This window comes from Pleuronectes platessa, chromosome 6, assembly GCF_947347685.1.
Source record: "Pleuronectes platessa chromosome 6, fPlePla1.1, whole genome shotgun sequence".
NCBI classification, from domain to species: Eukaryota; Metazoa; Chordata; class Actinopteri; order Pleuronectiformes; family Pleuronectidae; genus Pleuronectes; species Pleuronectes platessa.
Window position 1 is genome coordinate 25,369,205 of NC_070631.1, and position 17,203 is coordinate 25,386,407.

General features: G+C 43.0%; 1 protein-coding gene across 10 annotated transcripts in view; it reads right to left on the reverse strand.

The window, feature by feature from the left end:
* Window positions 1-917: 917 nt before the first annotated feature.
* The window catches only part of plagl2 (pleiomorphic adenoma gene-like 2), a 43,197-nt gene continuing 26,911 nt past the window's right edge, over window positions 918-17,203 (reverse strand). For 7 of the 10 annotated variants that reach the window (XM_053424379.1, XM_053424376.1, XM_053424378.1 and 4 more), the window contains 3 exons: window positions 9,225-9,390; window positions 8,647-9,140; window positions 918-7,486 (listed from right to left, as the gene is read on the reverse strand). In XM_053424379.1, coding sequence (XP_053280354.1) covers window positions 6,034-7,486; window positions 8,647-8,981 — 1,788 coding nt within the window. In that variant the 5' untranslated portion in view covers window positions 8,982-9,140; window positions 9,225-9,390 and the 3' untranslated portion in view covers window positions 918-6,033. The remainder of the gene's footprint in view (window positions 7,487-8,646; window positions 9,141-9,224; window positions 9,391-17,203) is intronic. The other 3 variants (XM_053424382.1, XM_053424383.1, XM_053424384.1) reach the window with 3 other exon arrangements.

A 17,203-nucleotide genomic window follows, 5' to 3' on the forward strand; every position in this document is an offset into this window, starting at 1 on the left:
CCCCCAGGGCAGGTTTGTGAATGGAGGTCAAAAGATATTGCATGAGTTATGAAAAGGAGAACATGGAGAACACATAGAACAGAGATAGTCTGTTTTGGGAAATTTTACTGTTTTTACCACTTTCTCCAAGTCCTCTCATAAGTATCATGTGTAGACTGAATTCCGGAGGATGTGTGGAGATTTGGGTCCAGACTTTCTCTGCAGTTTGCCTTCTCATGCACAATGCGGGAGATTCTCTGCTCAGACGTTTTCACAACAAAACAGAAATGTCTGCTGTGTACGGGTGAGGGCTGGTGCAGCAGGCAGGATGTAACATTAACTCGGCTACAGAGATTATGTGTTTTTGTTTACAGTACATTGACACTGTTTTTCACATGTGTTCCCCAATTTTTAATAGAGGGCCGGATGGAGAAACTCCGGAGGCTCTCCCTCTGACATGTGCGTTCACACATACAGCCCCTCCGGAGAATGCTCGGGGTTCAGTGCTTGTCTGGAAGCAGCTTATCTTTGCTCAAGCATTCTCAGTCAATGGGATCAACTACCAAAAAGGGCATTAAAAACAAGCGAATGAAAACAGATACATGTGTCGGAGATTATACAGTAACTCTGGAAAACTACCCTGAGGGTTACAACCTTTTTAATTCACAACTAAGGTGTAAAATGTTGCCTGGAATAAAATTCAAGTTTGCAACAAGAATCAAACGATCAACCTGAAATATGTAAATTTCTTCCCACTGCTGAGATTTCCAGACAAAAACACAAATGACATGAGCAGTGTCCTCCACGGTGGTTATGTATACGTTCTTCTGCCACTCAGCACTCTAAATGATATTCAATCAGTTTTTTGAAGAGGAATTTTACATTTTGCAAAAGAAAATGAAGAAATATTCCAAAGTAGAAAGAAAATACACAGAAGGTACGAAACCGCTGGTTTGTCTTTTAATCATTTCAACATAACACATGACATCTCAAAGATACACTGTACTGTACAATAAGTCAATAGTTCTGTTGTTGTGTTCATCTCTTTGGATCAACCAATATACAAATCTGTCACTTTTACATTGCAGCAACTGATTGCATGTGAGATATGTAACAAAAAAGCGAGACTTCTTCTCGTTTTCTTCCTTTATCTGAAGCACATTATTTATATAATTCTCCCTGTAGTTGATAAACTCCATGCTATATAAAATAGTGTCAGTGAATGCAAAATATTCTATTTTTGTTCACCTTAATTCACCTTTTTTTTTATTCCAGACGTGGCTGTTATAGCAAGTGATAAAAAATAAAGGGCTATGTCACTAAACGAGATACACAAAGAGGTTGGAATGCAAGACTTACATTAAGCTAGAAATATATAAAACTACACATGGATGTTGTCTACACCAGACAGTACCCAGTTTCTTACTAAAAGCAAAAACGAGAGGGAGAGGGAGAGAGGGAGAGAGAGAGAGAGAGAGAGAGAGAGAGAGAGAGAGAGAGCGAGAAAGCATTATTAAAATCAAATCAGTCTTTCAGGCTTAAACTGATGAAAAAATTCCCTTAACTTTTTTTTTGCTCTGCACCTACTAGTAAAGAGGAGAAGTTGAGGATAAGTGCATCCCTAGCAGGTGCAGGTCGAGGTAATGGATCTACAGCCGAGCCACAGAACAGAGCAACATGACGCACTGGTTTTGTGTGAGCTTTTTTTCATGTTAGCTTGTGTATGGAAGCTTATTAAAAAATAAACTTTTTCACAACTGAATGAAAGGCTTAACTCTCAATTATGATGTCATACATTTAAAATGACAAAGTAGCAGATGAGAAGTCAAAGCAATTTACTTTAATTTCCAGTCACTGAATTTGCTAATGATGTCCTAGTGCCTAGTAATATAAAACAGAAATTTGAGTCAATAAATCCAAATGAGTCTTTGCAAAATGTCAGAAATGCTGCGTCAAATGTTTGTCTTCATGACATACATTTTTATAAACCAAATCTAAATTATGATACCAATAATTTTTTTTTAAAGCAAATTTCAATTTTGTATATAATGATTATTTAAAAACAGTCAATCATTTTAACTTGATACTGTATTTTGTAAATTTGAGTTTGATTCGTTTTTTTTCTTTCAGTAATTGGTTCCCATACACATCGGGATGTGATTGATTAATGACTGACCCAGTCCTGGGTCAATATGAAAATAAAATAAAGACCATAGCTGTGAGTTCTGATGGTGTCGGTGGTTCCAGCTACGAGCACAGTCTGACCACACACTTTCACTTCTGTCTTAAAAAATATAAAATTATATTTGTTAGAACTGGAAGTGTCCTCCTCTGCAACATGGTGGCCTCAGTCACACAATTGAGTCATTAAAGCAGGAAGTTGCTCCTGTTAGCAGGGACCAGGGCGGTCTGCTTTAAGTGCTTATATTTTGGGGTCACTCCTGACAAGATGTTTGTTCAGTTACAATGTATAAAAATGGCCTGCAGGTGTGCCTCGGTTGCAACAGTCTCAGTGGAAGCTTGTGGTCAGGTTGTGGCTTCGACAACTATCGCTTGTCATCGCCTCAGAATAACAGACACGTCGCTGCTGCTCTCTTCAAGAACTTGGCTGCAGAGTTTGATTCTATAAATTTATGAGAAAGAAGGCAAAGCTGGTTTCCCAAAACAAAAGCTTCAGAGGAGAAGGGGCAGGGGGCTCGTATGAAGAAGGATATTAGTGAGAAGTCTATCAAAAATACTGTTATTCTTTTGGAGAAGAGAAATACACAAAGGTTGATAAAGTCTACACATCAAACTAATGGCACATACATGTACAGGATCAATACAAAATTAAAAAACATATGAACATATAAGCTGAAATTTTAAATGAAAAAAAAAATACTCTTTTTCTTTTAAAGGTTGAAAGTGCTAGAATTCAGATTAGCTCACAGAAACCCAGGGAGGACAAACTTAATACATGCCCAAGACTTTTCCTTAACCCTTTTTTTAGGATTAAATGAGTCGTTGTTACAAAAACATAAATGCTCAATTTGATTGCTAAAAATCTGGCTTAAGCCAGGAGGATTTTACACATTTTAAACTCATAACAAAAATCAAATTTGAATCTTGGCTCTTTTTTTTTTATATATATCAGGTAAATTTATCAGAAAGGTGCCGACAGCGAATTGATTTAGGATTAATGACGAGTTTGATCGTTTTTACAAGAGTCATCATCAAAATAATGACCTTCCAGGGGGGAGACTAATAAGTGTAAAATAAGGTTCAAATTAGTTCAGAACTCTGAATATAAAATCAACGATTTCAGCGATGAAGATGTGGTTAAACAGTCAGACTGTTAGGAACATCATTGCTTGGTGATTCTGAATTTTCAGATGCTCCGAGGGGAATATTCACCTGTCTACCACTCAGGGGCCGTCAGCTGCTCATGGTGGGGCTTTTTATATCCTACAGTATACAAATCGGATTACAAGCAATTGCGCAAAAGTGTGAGTTTCTTCTCCCGAGGTTTTGGTAAGAAAAAATAAAATAAAACAAAGGAAAATGAGGTGATGTGTTGTGTTGTTTTTCGAGGTCCTGTTTTATACAAACAGAAAATAATATATCATATGACAACAAACAAAACAAATATATGACTATGAGCGATACTGCAAGTCTCGCAGTCAGTCGTGTTTCCCCCTGTGCTTTGAATGTCAAAGCCTCGGGAATTTCAGTGACTGCATTCTTCCAGATATCGCTGTATTTTCAGACCCTTTTCCTTTGACTCTACAAAGCAGCTGAGAGAAGAGGAGGAGGAGGAGGAGGAGGAGGAATATGGGGGTGACTGGGGTGGGTTGGGGGAGGCCGGGGCTGATGAACACTTCATCGGGTCTGTTTGTGCATGTTTTCAGCTCGCTGTTAATCTTGCAAAAGATTGAAATGATCTAGTGGTCTACAGTTGTTGTCCATCATCAACCGTGGCTAAAAGCAGCAATATGTATTTTATATGTCCTTGTTCATGTGCTATCTTTTTTTTTCTTTTTCTTTCTTCTCTTTGTTCTTTTTCAGTCCAGTCTGCTAAAGGCGGAGTGAGCGGGGCTCCTCCTGTGACAGATGATGTCACAGATGATGCAGGAGCTCCGCCCTGTGTGAACTCGTGGATATGTCACTTGTGTTTGTCATGCCACGGACAGGACAAACACTGCTAAAGGAGCACCTGTTTCACTTTGAGGTTTAGGGTTAACTTTGGGCTCAGGTTTTTAAAGGCTGGTGGTGAATGGTTAAAAAGGCTCTAAACTCCGAGATATCCAAAACCACTGAGCTCGGAGTGAAACCTGCTCTGGGATTTACATATTCTACCAGATAAAGACCTACAGTCATAAATCCATAGGCCATCCACGTCAGCATCCCTACAACACAATCTAGTTCAAATCCTACTTGATTATTAAGCCACTAACAGCCGTCTATAGATATTTCCCATCCACAGTTCTGATCCACTATACTATCTCAAGTACATGTAAAGGTAAAGACTGGATATGACAGAGAAAGCATAAGGGAAAAAGCTAATACTTCATCCATTTGTTTGATCAAAAAAAATGCAAGATACACACAAATGTAAACCTGCCAGACATCATAAACATCATCACTTAGTTTTAATACATCTACCTAAAATACACCTTACTGAGATAAAAGCAATTATAATATTAATTTTTGAGATATTTCGTACACTGCAATAACATTCTTTACCACATTTTTCCTCATCTGTCACTGTTATTCTTGTTCTTTGCCATTCACATATGTCAGGGTTCACCATTAATATGATGATGATGCATCTTTTTAAAAGACTGCGTAAAGATGTGTCTGTTATATTCCAAAAATATAGCCTATGTTTTAGATATGTCAGGCAGCCGAGTGCCGGCTGCAGTACGTCGTTATCGGGGGGAAGTTTAAAATTAAAAAGATAACTGTTAGAGGGAAGACGGGTGAAGGAAGAAGAGTCCTCACAAAAGGACCCAGATGGATTCTGGGTCTTTGAAGGAACCACGAGTCTCAGGCAGTGAAAACCTCTGGAAGTCACAAGTGAGGAGACTAAAGGTTTCCTGGGGAGATTCCTAAAGGTGAAGTGCCGTCTGCTAGAAAAAAGTGCTTCTCTTGAGGAAAAGTAAAAAAAAAAAGAAGAAAAGAAGCCAGCATGATGATACAACCATGTCAACCATCTCACACACTTTCAGATTTCTTCCTGTTTTTTTTCAAAGTGTGTGTGGGTCTCTGTGTTTGGCAGCAACCAGAGGAGGCAGGTCCTCGTTTTTTTTTCTTCATTTAGTGAACTATTTCCATCGAAACCGACCTGACTCTAGGAGCACATCAGTTGTTCAAAGAAAATAATTAGGTCTACTATCAAATTGGCACTTTTGTGGCTCGAGCCTGATACTTTAAGAGGAGGATTTTAGAGCAAAGGCTCAATCGTTGGCTATCTCACTTCATTCCTTCACTGATCTCTTCCTCTCTGTACTCGTCATGACAACGGGTGGTTCAACAGTCAAGATGAGACACATTCTACAATGCTCTTACATTTGGAAAGGAAAAATAAAGTAAAACTAAATATCCACTTCAAACTATATTTTTTCTGGGTCACAACAAGACAGACAATCTTCACTAAAAATATCTTTGACTTTTTAATTATTACATGATAAAGTATGCAGTACCATGCCTTTTGGCCTACTGATCCTGCCCTCTATACTACTAAATAGGGGATGGAAGGGGGATAAAAGTTGAGGTAAAAGGGAATTAAAAAAGAAGGGTTAATACGTCGTTATAACTATAGGATAAGGGGAGAAAGCCCAAATAAAAGCTGCTTCATCTTCTTTTCTCACCTTTTCCTTTTTTGCTCGAAGGGGTTTCACTTCCTTTTAAGGCTCAATCAAAAGCTTCTGTTCACTTTCATTTAAGGCTTCTAAGTGTTCATTTGTTTGTTTATAAATTCAAGTTCTCCAACACACCCAGAATATCCAAGTTGAGCTGAGGCAGGCATGGAGGCAGGCATGGCTGCGCAGGGCTGAGCCGAGGGCCGGCTCTCTCTCACTGGAAAGCCTGGTGGAAGCGAGGCAGTGTGGTGGTACTAAGGCTGGAGCTGAACATTGGGGGGAGGGGGTGCATGGGTCCGAGGCCCAGACCCCCACCGGAGCTCTGCTGCTCCTGAGGTTGCGGTTGCAAAGAGGTAAGAGGTCCTGCCGCATGAGGCTCGGCAGCGTGCAGAGATGAGGAGGAGGAGCAGGAAGAAGAGGAGGAGGTGGCAGATGAGGTGTAGCCCATTACCAGCCCTCCCGTGTTCATGGGGGCGTTGTAGGGAGGCAGGTTGAGGGGCAGGAACCCCAGCAGATGGGAGAAGTCCATGTTAGCAGCACACAGAGACTCAGCGATCATCGCAGGACTCTTGGACAGGAGGTGATCCCCGCAAAGCTCATCCGTCAGGCCCGAGGTGGGCTCCAGTCCGTCCTTGGGGGGCGAGGCAGCAGCGTGGGGCTCTACAGAGGAAACCGGACATGGCAAGCCACTCTGCAGATCCATGAGGAAGCTCTCCATCTCCACTTTCAAGGGCTTGTCCAGCAGGTATGAGGTAGATCCCAGCTGGTATTTGTGGGCTTGCTGGGGCTGGTGATGCTGCTGGGGAGCCGGAGACTGGTGGTGGGTAGGCAGTGGAGGGGAATGGTGGTGGTGGTGATGGTGGTGATGATGGTGATGGTGATGGGAGAGTGGGTGAAGAGGTCCAGGGGATTCCATGTGGCAGCCCATGCCCATATTTGCAGACAAGGAACTGGGCATGAGGGACGGGTGTGGGTGACCCACCCCCGTATTAGACATTGCCTGGAGATGGTGGGGGTTGTACATGCCCATTGGAAAAGGGGCCCCACTGGGGAAAGGTTTGCCCATCATTGGATCTTTGTTGGGACCCATGCCGCACATCATTGGACTGAGCTCCTCCTTCACAGAGCAGGGCGGGGATCCGGAAGCTAAAAGACCTAACATGTCTGGTGGCTCTGTCTTGATCTTCATCAGCTCCTGCGAGTGGCTCTTCTTCACATGGCGTGTCAGGTGGTCCTTCCTGCCAAAGCGCTGGGCACAGTACTGGCACAGGAAGTCCTTGCGGCCTGTGTGGACCACCATGTGCCGTCTCACATCCTTCCTTGTGTAGAAGCGACGGTCACAGTGGTCACACGGGTGTTTTTTCTCCTTGGTGCCGCCTGACGACTTCCCGGAGTGGCTCTTCAGGTGCTCCAGCAGAATAGGCGTACTCTCGTAGCTCTGCATGCACACTTTGCAGGTGAGATCCCCTGCCGTGGCAGAGTGCATGGCCATATGACGCTTGTATCCCAGCTTGGTGTTGTAGTGCTTCCCACACTCCTCACACTTGAAGGCCTCCTTGTTGGGGTCATGGGTCTGCAGGTGGTTTTTCAGGTGGTCTTTGCGGTGAAACATTTTCTCACAGAATGAGCACTGATGGGTCTTCTGTGGAGAGTGTGTGGCCATATGCCTGCGAAGGAGCAAAACAGAGACTGAATGATAAAGAAGCTTTAGGACATGTAACATTTCTTAATGTTCCCTAATGACTTCCTTTCAGCCGAACCACTTGTTTTCCATATATCAAACCCTCACAGTGTTTCATAGTCAGGTACCCAACAGTAGCTTAGTTACCAATCAAAAACGTACCAATCAGTATTGGCATGTTGTTTGTGTTGCCACCTGATGGATATACTGTAAGTCCAATGGTCTGCTTTGTCTTTGGTATCCAGCAACTGCTTGAGGGAGATATCTGGCTCTAAATGCTGCACTGTGTTCACTAGCTTGTTGCTAACTCTTAGTGTCTGCTGTTTGGATCAGAGCTAACGGGTGAATGGTCAGTTTGTCTGAGCCTTTTCACTGAAAACAGCTGCCTGCTGCCTCTGAAAATGGTGCCGATGATGCTAATAAAGTTGTGGGTTGTGAAGCACTGATCTGAAATACACTGTTTTCAGACATGACCTTACTATTGTCTCTGAACTTTCTCCAGAGTTTGCTTATAACTGCCCCCTAACCCGAACCCATAAACAACATTGCAGGAGATTCAGACAACAATACAGACATGGGTGGAGCAGCCTGCAGGAGGCAGGATGTAATGTATTATTCCATTGTGGAGATCAACTGTTTGTCATTAGCTGTGCATCAGCACTTGTATCGGCCCTTAAACTCTCTTAAGCCAACGACTTAGTTTTCTTTTTGCGTATTAGATGGTCATCAACAGACCCACTCAATAAATCCTGCTGAGGATCTCCTGCTATGTTCTTACAAGGGCTCATTCAGGCATTATCCAGACTTTTTACAAGGGGGTTGGTTGGAGTAGCTCTGGAGCCCGGCGAATGTCCGTAGATTATCAGGAGTTCAGTGCATGTCTGAAAACATCTTAACAGTATTGAGCAGAACTGCCGTGTGGTTTCTGAGGCTTTGCAACTACCATCAATCCCTTTCCCGTAGTGATCCAGGTGATCCATTGTTAGTAAGAAAATACTGATTATACTAGCAATTCTTTAGGTTAACTCTAACCCACTAACTCTAAATAATCATTATATTGATAGGATTGCGAGAAAGCTGAAGAATCTTTGCATCACACTGTATTTCAAAGGCTGTGACCTGATCAATGTGATGGAGGCTTAATACCTGAAGAGTTTGTATTTGGAGCTGAAGGCCTTGGGACAGTGTGGATGCGAGCAGCGGAAGGGTTTCTCTCCCGTGTGACTCAGGGCGTGGACCCGCAGCTTCTCCTCTGAGGCGAACAGAGCCCCGCACACCAAACACTCGTTCTCGCTCGCTCTCCCTATCTCTTCGCCCTCTCCTCCCCTCTCCCTCTCTCTCTCTTTCCCCCTCTCTCGCTCTCTCTCTGTCCGTGGCAGCGGGGCGGCGCTCCCAAACAGTTTGACGGCGGTCCGTCGTCCCTCTTCCTCCAGCGTCAGTGCGGTAATACGGTGTGAGGCATCGGCGGCAGCAGCTGCCATGGCAGCCCTAGAGTGCCGCTGCCATGAAAACTCACTTGTGGCTCCCCTGCCTCACAGGCTCAACGTGGGAAGTTGTGGGGGTTTTGTGGGAAAAGAAGGCGTCTGACAGCTCACAGGAAGGGCTGAAGATCAAGCAGTAACATGGAGGTAAGCCAAAATCTGTGATGAGATAGAGGGAACACTCTTTGACACTTATTGTTTTCAAGCTTGCAACATCGTAATACTTTAAGGCCTAAGTTTTACCTCTTATGATTCTACTTGTCTTTTTTTTGTCTCTGCACTTCCCTTCGCTCACTATGCGTCAGGCTCTCCTCTCCTTCTCTCTCCTCTTGTCTTCTCTCCTCCTCACCCAGTCCCAACAGCTATGGTTGGGGGTGAGTGGGAAATACAGCTCTGCATCTTTATTGTCCTGTGAGGAGAGAGCACACATGACGAACACAAGGTTAAAAGTGACTCCAGTCTCCCACTGGATTACAGCTTTTAAATGATAGTGTAATAGATTAATGTGTAGTAATCAAAACCTCAGAATCCACACACACAAACAAATTGAACCTCCCCAGCCCTTAATTCAACATGCTTAGCCTGAATCATAATTCCACCTCAAAAGCAGATGTCCTCTGAGCTCACTAGGGGGAGCCGGACGACTGTCTGATGGACGTGAAAGAACAGTTTTGTGAATGGCTCTCACTCACAGTCACAGCGTGGTACATCTGTTTTTATCACAGTATGCAAAGACTCAATGTAGTTACACAGCCTTATCCCTCATTATGTGTGTCTTCAGATGACACCGCTGTGCACAAATGTGGATTTGTGTGTGTGTGTGTGCGTGTGTGTGTGTGTGTGTGTGTGTCTGTTTGTGTGTGCACATGTATGTACTTGTTATGAAACTGGATAAGGCTCCTGAAATCCTGAGGAAAACACACACAAGCCTCAGGGAAGAGAGAAGGTTGTGTCGGGGGTTGAACAGTGTTTTGCCAAAAACTCAGACTTCCTAGAACTAGCACTACCTGTCAATCTGAATTCAACAGATTCCTGACAACAGCAGTGAAAACTGACGCAAACAAACCACAGAGTCACACGAACACACACGCACGGCGTAACTGAAAACTGTGTTGAAGCAGTTACTGTTGCTGTTTATTCAAATGAACCCCACACACTCATGTTTCTGAACCCTCTCCCCCTCTCATCTCTGCGTTCCCTTATTTACCCTCAGTGACCTCTGCGACCCCTGCTAGCTAACACACCAGCTAAGTCCAAGGTTGAGCGGACACAACACTGATCGCCATGTCAGCCGCGCTCCCAGCGTCAGTCACGTGAAATGAGTACCGTAAACACATGTGGGCATATGTGACAGAATGCACACACACACACACACACACACACACACACACACACACAGCTCTGTAATGGCATCCTTTCTGTGTGAGAGGTCAATGAGTTAAGAAAGACAGCAAATACTCTGGAATCTGCTCTTTGCAGATGCTTGTTATTTTCACATGTTTACATACTATACTGTAAGCTGTAGGTGTGAACACATGTGTCTACATGTTGGTAAGTGTGGCTCAAAAATACACATATGAGCGTTGTGTGTGCGGTCATGTAAATGTTTTCTACACAAGATACACTTGCGTGCCGATGGCTCACACATGTCTTTCAGTGTCCATGTGCATACATGTGTTTTTGATCCCACAACGTGTGTCATTACAGCGGCGGTTAAGAGGACCTGACACCTGTAACGTAGTGAAATGGTCATCACCCAGCGGGGAGGGTGCAGGGGGGTGACACCCGTCCCATTGACCACCCTCAGGGAGCCCGGCTCTATTGTACAGCCTACCCACATCGCACATTCCTGGCCCGAACCATGCCGTGTTGCCCTGCCTCTCTCCTGCGCACACAACAGCACATACAACACGCAGAGTTCTGGTCACACCGAATGCAACATCATGTACCCCCCACCCCTACCCCCCAAAAAAGCCTGTATGCTGATACACACACACAAAGGCACGCACACAGACAGGCAGACACAGTACAATGAAGAGGGGTCGCCACGTCAAGTCAGAGAAATAAACCAAATGGAGCTTGACCACAAAGGAGGCACCATGACAGACCACATGGAGATGAAACCTCACGCATGGACGCCCTCTGGCCTGAACACGCCAAAATGACTCATACTGACCTCTGCAACATCATCACGTTTTCACTATGCACCACACAACCGTAAAGTTACCCTCACATCGCTGATGCTTTGTTACTACAATGCAGACAAAGTGTTACAAATAATATTCATATAAACCAGTAATTACTCATCTTGGCCATGTCAAGCAGTGAATGCTGGGGTTGACACAAAAATCAAATGTGGTTTTATGTCATGTGTTGTCAGTGAAACTCTAGACCACATTTAGCTAATTATTCAAATAAACAACAATTAAATAAGATGTTCTGACATTTTGACTCATATGGTAAAAGTAAAGTACTAATAACGTTAACATCAGCAAAGTTCTACTGAGGCTCTGCATTTAGTCATGACAGTGACAGAGAGCCAGCACCAACAGCACTGGGACAAGAAACTGAGGCAGCTAAATGGGATTCGGCCGTTGTTTGGTTTATTATTTCCACCCGTTTTAAACTCTACACGATCTAAAACAATGAGTTATGATTAGTGTTACATTCATGTTTCCTTTACAGAGAGCTTTATCAAGGAATAACCTTTGCTTGGTCAAACCATAAATGTGGCCTGTTTTCTCATTTCAGTTTTGATGGGCCGACATCTAGACTTTACTAGTTTAGTAGCATTGCAGTAAAAAGACAGCTTGAATCGAGGTGGAATTTGATATGTACTGCATAAGTATAATAAAACTTCTGTCTGTTAAACAGTTTTGCTGAACAGCCTGAAAGTTATGAACGAACTACTATGCCTTCATAGGGCTAAGTACATCAAGTGACCCTCTACAACTCAGAGAGCTCAGGATGTCTGGGCTTTAGGATCTCTCTTGCATGTGTCACTGCTGCTCACTTCGCACGCCGCTGCATGTTCCTCATCATGTTCCCTCAGTGCTGTGTGTGCAGTTCGACTGTGATATACAGCCCCATCTCCTCCACATGCACTCATGCTCCTGCAGCACCAAAACCCACACGTGTCTGTACGTGACAAACATTGAAACAGAAATAACGACATTTACATAAGGTAATATTTCCTGTACAGTGATTCCTTTCTCTTGTAGTTTCCTTACTGTTGTCAGCATTATTATATGTATTTTAAACTGTAAAATCGAAAATATTTTCACTCAACAGTGTATGACAGGAGGGAAGTTGCTCTCTGCACCAAGAGAGATTGAAAGATTGAATAAAGAGGTTGAATGTTGAAAACTAACAGTGTTTTTCTGTGTGCTTATCGGTTGCTTAAATGATGCTTAGCTGAACATCAGGCTGATAAACTCATTACGTGAAGGATCAAATCTGTTGTACTAATGCAGAAGATGAGACAGAATTAATTCTCGAGAGCTGTTCAAACCTACGATCCATGCAAGCCCTACGAATATTGACATCATCAAAAGAGCCACATAACCTATAAGATTATAGGCCTATCTTTTTGGTGACTGTCCATCCCCAGGTTTTAAACAACATCCACTCATACTTTGCTTTCCCTCTGAAGCGTGTGACAAACTGACAACATCAAGTTACGTTCGTGGTGGTTTATAAATGGAGCTCTAACTTATTCAGCTCTAATTCTACTCGTCGAAAATGGGTGATCAAAATAAAACCTACGGATTTTTTCACTTCGAGTAAACGACAGTGAAAACCTGTTGAATATGATCTGACACTGACTCCTCAACCAGCTGAGCCAATGTGAACTAATGTTGAGTTGAAGTGATTAGTCGTATGATAGTATACTGAATATATTGGAGCCTTTGGCTGCATAAACAAGCACATTAAGGCATTCTGGGAACTATTTTCAGACCTCTTATGGAATTAAGGATTAATTGATATATTGTGAAAAACCTAGTGGTGAAAATAATCTGTAGCTGCAGTGCTATATGTCAGGAAAAGGTAATGACTGTGTCGCCTGTTACATAAGTCCAAACATATTATTCTGGTCGTATAGGTTCTAGGTCAGAGCACACAGTGCCTCGTAACCAGGGTTTTCCACCAGCACAAACAGCACAATTGCAGCCATTTCCAACCACTAATCACACTTCACCCTCCCAGTAGTGATCCAGCACACTGCAGCACCGGGGAGCTTCATTCCAAAATGGCAGATGCCGCTACGGCAAACACTCAGCACATTCACATGGAACCTCTGCTTACTTCCCCTAACCAAAAACTTTGAATCCAGAATTGAACTGCCACTTTCCAACCGCCCGGGTGTCTTTGGTTTCTGTCCTGGATGAAAGAGCTTCCACATTCCTTTCCTGAGGGGTCAGAGGTCAGCCTCTGCACTGCCTGCCTGCCTGCCCGCCCGCCACGGCTCCCGCATGCTGAGTGAGTGGTATTAACCCCTTCACTGCCCCCAAAGCCATCACGCAGCAACATGTGAGACGGGCTTCAGTGTTTGCGAGATTCTTCATGCTGCTGATGGCAAACCACAGTTCAGAGCCAAACCAGGCCAGACCAGAGCAGGCCGGTATCCTCTGCAGGACCATGGCCCACATGGCAGGACGCTGTGGCTACAGTAGCTTCTTGACTTAACTATACGAACAAACTAAATATAGAAAGTGAGTTCATCGTGCAGAGCTTAGGTGACAACAGCCGCACTCATAGCGAGTGGGGGAAGTGCTCGGGGGGGGGGGGGGGGGGGGGGGGGGGGGGGATGTTGCAACAACAGTAGAGCTAAATAATAGAAAATGCCATGAAACTTGTGAAAAACTTCGGATTTATCAAAATGCAATCCCTCTAAATTACTCAAAATTATTGATTCTCCGATTGTTTTTAAAGTAATGACGTTCATTTGTTTCCTGGTTTGAAAAGTGCACATGTCACTACTCATGTATTAAATGTGTCGATAATTTTTTGTAAACAAATACATTGATGCACTAAAAGGTTCTTTCTCAGACGTGTTGTGTTGTCAGGGACTGGCTTTTTCATTCTTTATTAAAAATCAAATGCTTGGTTTTCAACACACATCTCAGTTTAGTGCTGCTTTTGTGGCATATATTGTATAATTGGTCTTGCGGTGAATCATTGTCACTGCATAATAATAATAATAATACAATAATATTAATATTATTAATAATAATAATAATAATAATGAAATCGGTTAAATGGGGATTTTCTCCTTGGTCAGTCTCTGAGGGGGACAGTAGTGAGGTAAACGAGCGGGGGATAAAGGGATGAAGAGGAAAAAGAGAGGGAAACAGGATTAATTTGCAGTGGTGGAGTCAGGGGTCTTTGCACCAGTCAAGTGACTCCAGAGAGAGGTGCGGGATGGGGGTTGGGAAGGTTGGGAAGGTTGGTGGTCGAGGGGGTGGGGTGGGTGGTGGTGTAGGTCATGCTTTACTAAACACATTGAACAGAAGTGGCAGATGACGACAGCATGGACACCAACTCACTTCAGCCAAGTCCAAAAACACTTCCAGCTAAACTCATTTCTTTAAATGTTTTATTATATTACATAAAATGAGATTATTCGATTTTGGGGGGTGAAATGGGCTCATTACCCAACATTGAACAATGTACATTTCTGGTTCTCGTGATGGATAAATAATTGAACACTTAATTCATTGTCAAAACATTTGGAGGATTGTGTTTTTTTTTATCAAATAATGTATCAGTTATTCATTTATAGAACAAGGAAATGTGTCCAGTCCAACTTTTTAGATTAAGGAACAACTTACACCATGTTATCTATCAATAAATGATTCAGTTGACAAATTAATCATGTATTAAATTAAAAATTAAAAATTAAAAATTCGATTTATTCATCGAAAGAAAATAACTAGGGTTAGGGGTTAACCATTTGGCCACAATTTTGATAAGCCATGTATTCTTCAAATGAATTACCAACCACAACGGGGAGACATGTGTTTACAGCTTCTCACATGTGAGGACTCTGGTATCTGGCTTTGGTTTAGTTTTATTCACTGAATTATTAACCTAAACAATGATCAACACTGAAAATATTGGTAGAGGCAGTCAGATTTAGAGAAACAGCTCTGGTGCTTCAACTAAAGGGACTTGAGGGATATGCAGTAGAGAGCAACGTGTAAATAAACAGGGTTTAAAAAGCACTTTTTAATTGGGAGCATGCAGTAATGATTTATTGTCAATAGAAATGTTTTTTACTTAGGTATTTTTGTGAATGATTGGATGAAGACTGTATCATTATTATGATTTAAAATGACTTACGGGGTGATTTTATTATCCTTTAACTTGGCAGCAGGCTGGAATTTTGTTCCGCACCAACAACACAGCTCAAACTCTCTGTCTGTTTCAACCTCCGCCTCTCTCTGCCTCCATCCTTCCTCCCACCTCCCCTCCTCCACCCCCAGGTTTCAGTTCCTCTTCAGTGTGTTTTGTGACCCGGGGTGCAGCTCTGCACACGGAGGGGCGGATGGAGGGGTGATGGGGGAAGAGGAAGGAGTCCTCGCCCACAGCCAGAGCTCGGCTCTGCCAATGCCAAACCCTCACCCATCCCGACAGTTAGTCCCAGCCGCCACATCGCGTCGGGATGTGGCAGTGAAACCAGAACTGCTGCCCTGGCTAAACATAGCCCAGGCTGTGGTCTGTTTGGAGGGTGTGTGTGTGTTTCGGGGGGGGGGGGGGGGGGGTCCAGGCAGGGCTCATCTAACTGTCACCAAGGAACACCTTTACTTCACCACTGCACGGACATCTTCTCCTTACTTCACCCTGACACTTCCATCCAGTGAAAAGGTTCCTTCATTTTTCCTTTAATGGCCACTGGTTTTTCAACTGATTAAACTGATCCTCTGTCTGAACACTAACTGCACAAGAAGCGGTGGATTTTTGGTATTAATAAATAGAATAATTAGATACTGTTTGCTGCTGGTGTCTGGGGGTTCTGTGAAAATTTGAATCATTCCATAGTTCATTACTGAGTTATTATGGTTTATAAATGTACACCAGTTTGTCATCTAGCGTGACGTAGAATGGAATCCTCCAAATATCCGAAAATATATGTAGCATGAACAGTGAGTCACTAGAAACTATTAAATGGATATTCCTGCAGCGATGACAGGTTTATTATTATTTGTATTATTATTAATATTATTTTATTAATATTAGTATTTACTATGACAGGTTAACTCAAAGGACTCAAATTTGAAACATAATGTCTCATGAAAATAGCTCTAGTGAAGAGACTAATGTTGAATTAAAAGAAGTCACAGCAATATTCACGTGTTTTTCTATTAAGCAAAGACAAGGGAGTGGTTAACTGTCTGAGGAGAAGAGGTGTTTCTTGTTCCAGGTGAGATTGAAGGCAGCATCAATTTCATATATTATTATTGATCATTATACAGTGATTAAAGGCCTAAAATCCTTGATAAAATGCCAATATCCCTGATGATTAGACACAAGACTCCAGCCTCTATTTTACAGTTTTAATCCTCCACTCCAGTGCCATGTGTGTGCCCATTGGAGTGTTACTCTTAAATGAGGTGTGGTCGGGCCCATTTCTATCTTGAGGCGGAGGAAAGGATGGAACGTATTACCAACACAACCCTGGTCTGAACCTTCAGGGGTATCTGAAGGGCACATTATGAGGACATTTGTCTATAGCACACAATGCGTGGACACACAGGGGCACTCAGCAGATGGTAGATGGTCCTAGAAGATCGCCTCCTCTGTCCAGAAGCGTTTTCTCTTACCACCTTGCAAATCCACCATCATAGTCCCAATCCAGTAAGATGAAACCTGGCTTTAAAAGGCAAGATTTACTGGGACATTATATATAACCCTTGTGAACCATGAACCTGCCACTGTCACCCTTTTTCACTTCTAGCAAAAGTGGATTTGGATGAAGCCTAAATGCACTCACTCACTACATGCGCTTTACACCATGTGCTAAGATTGTTATTATGGAGCCAAGCAGCTCTGTGAGGCCTTACTTACAAGAATGCTATGAGCTAAATGTTACCAATGTACTTAAATGCTACTGTTACGGTTTTTATGTACAAATTTCCCATGCTCATAAAAACTCATGATAAGGAAAAGTTTACGGACTCATATTAGCCTGAAGAAGCATTGGCAAGTATTGTATTGTAAAT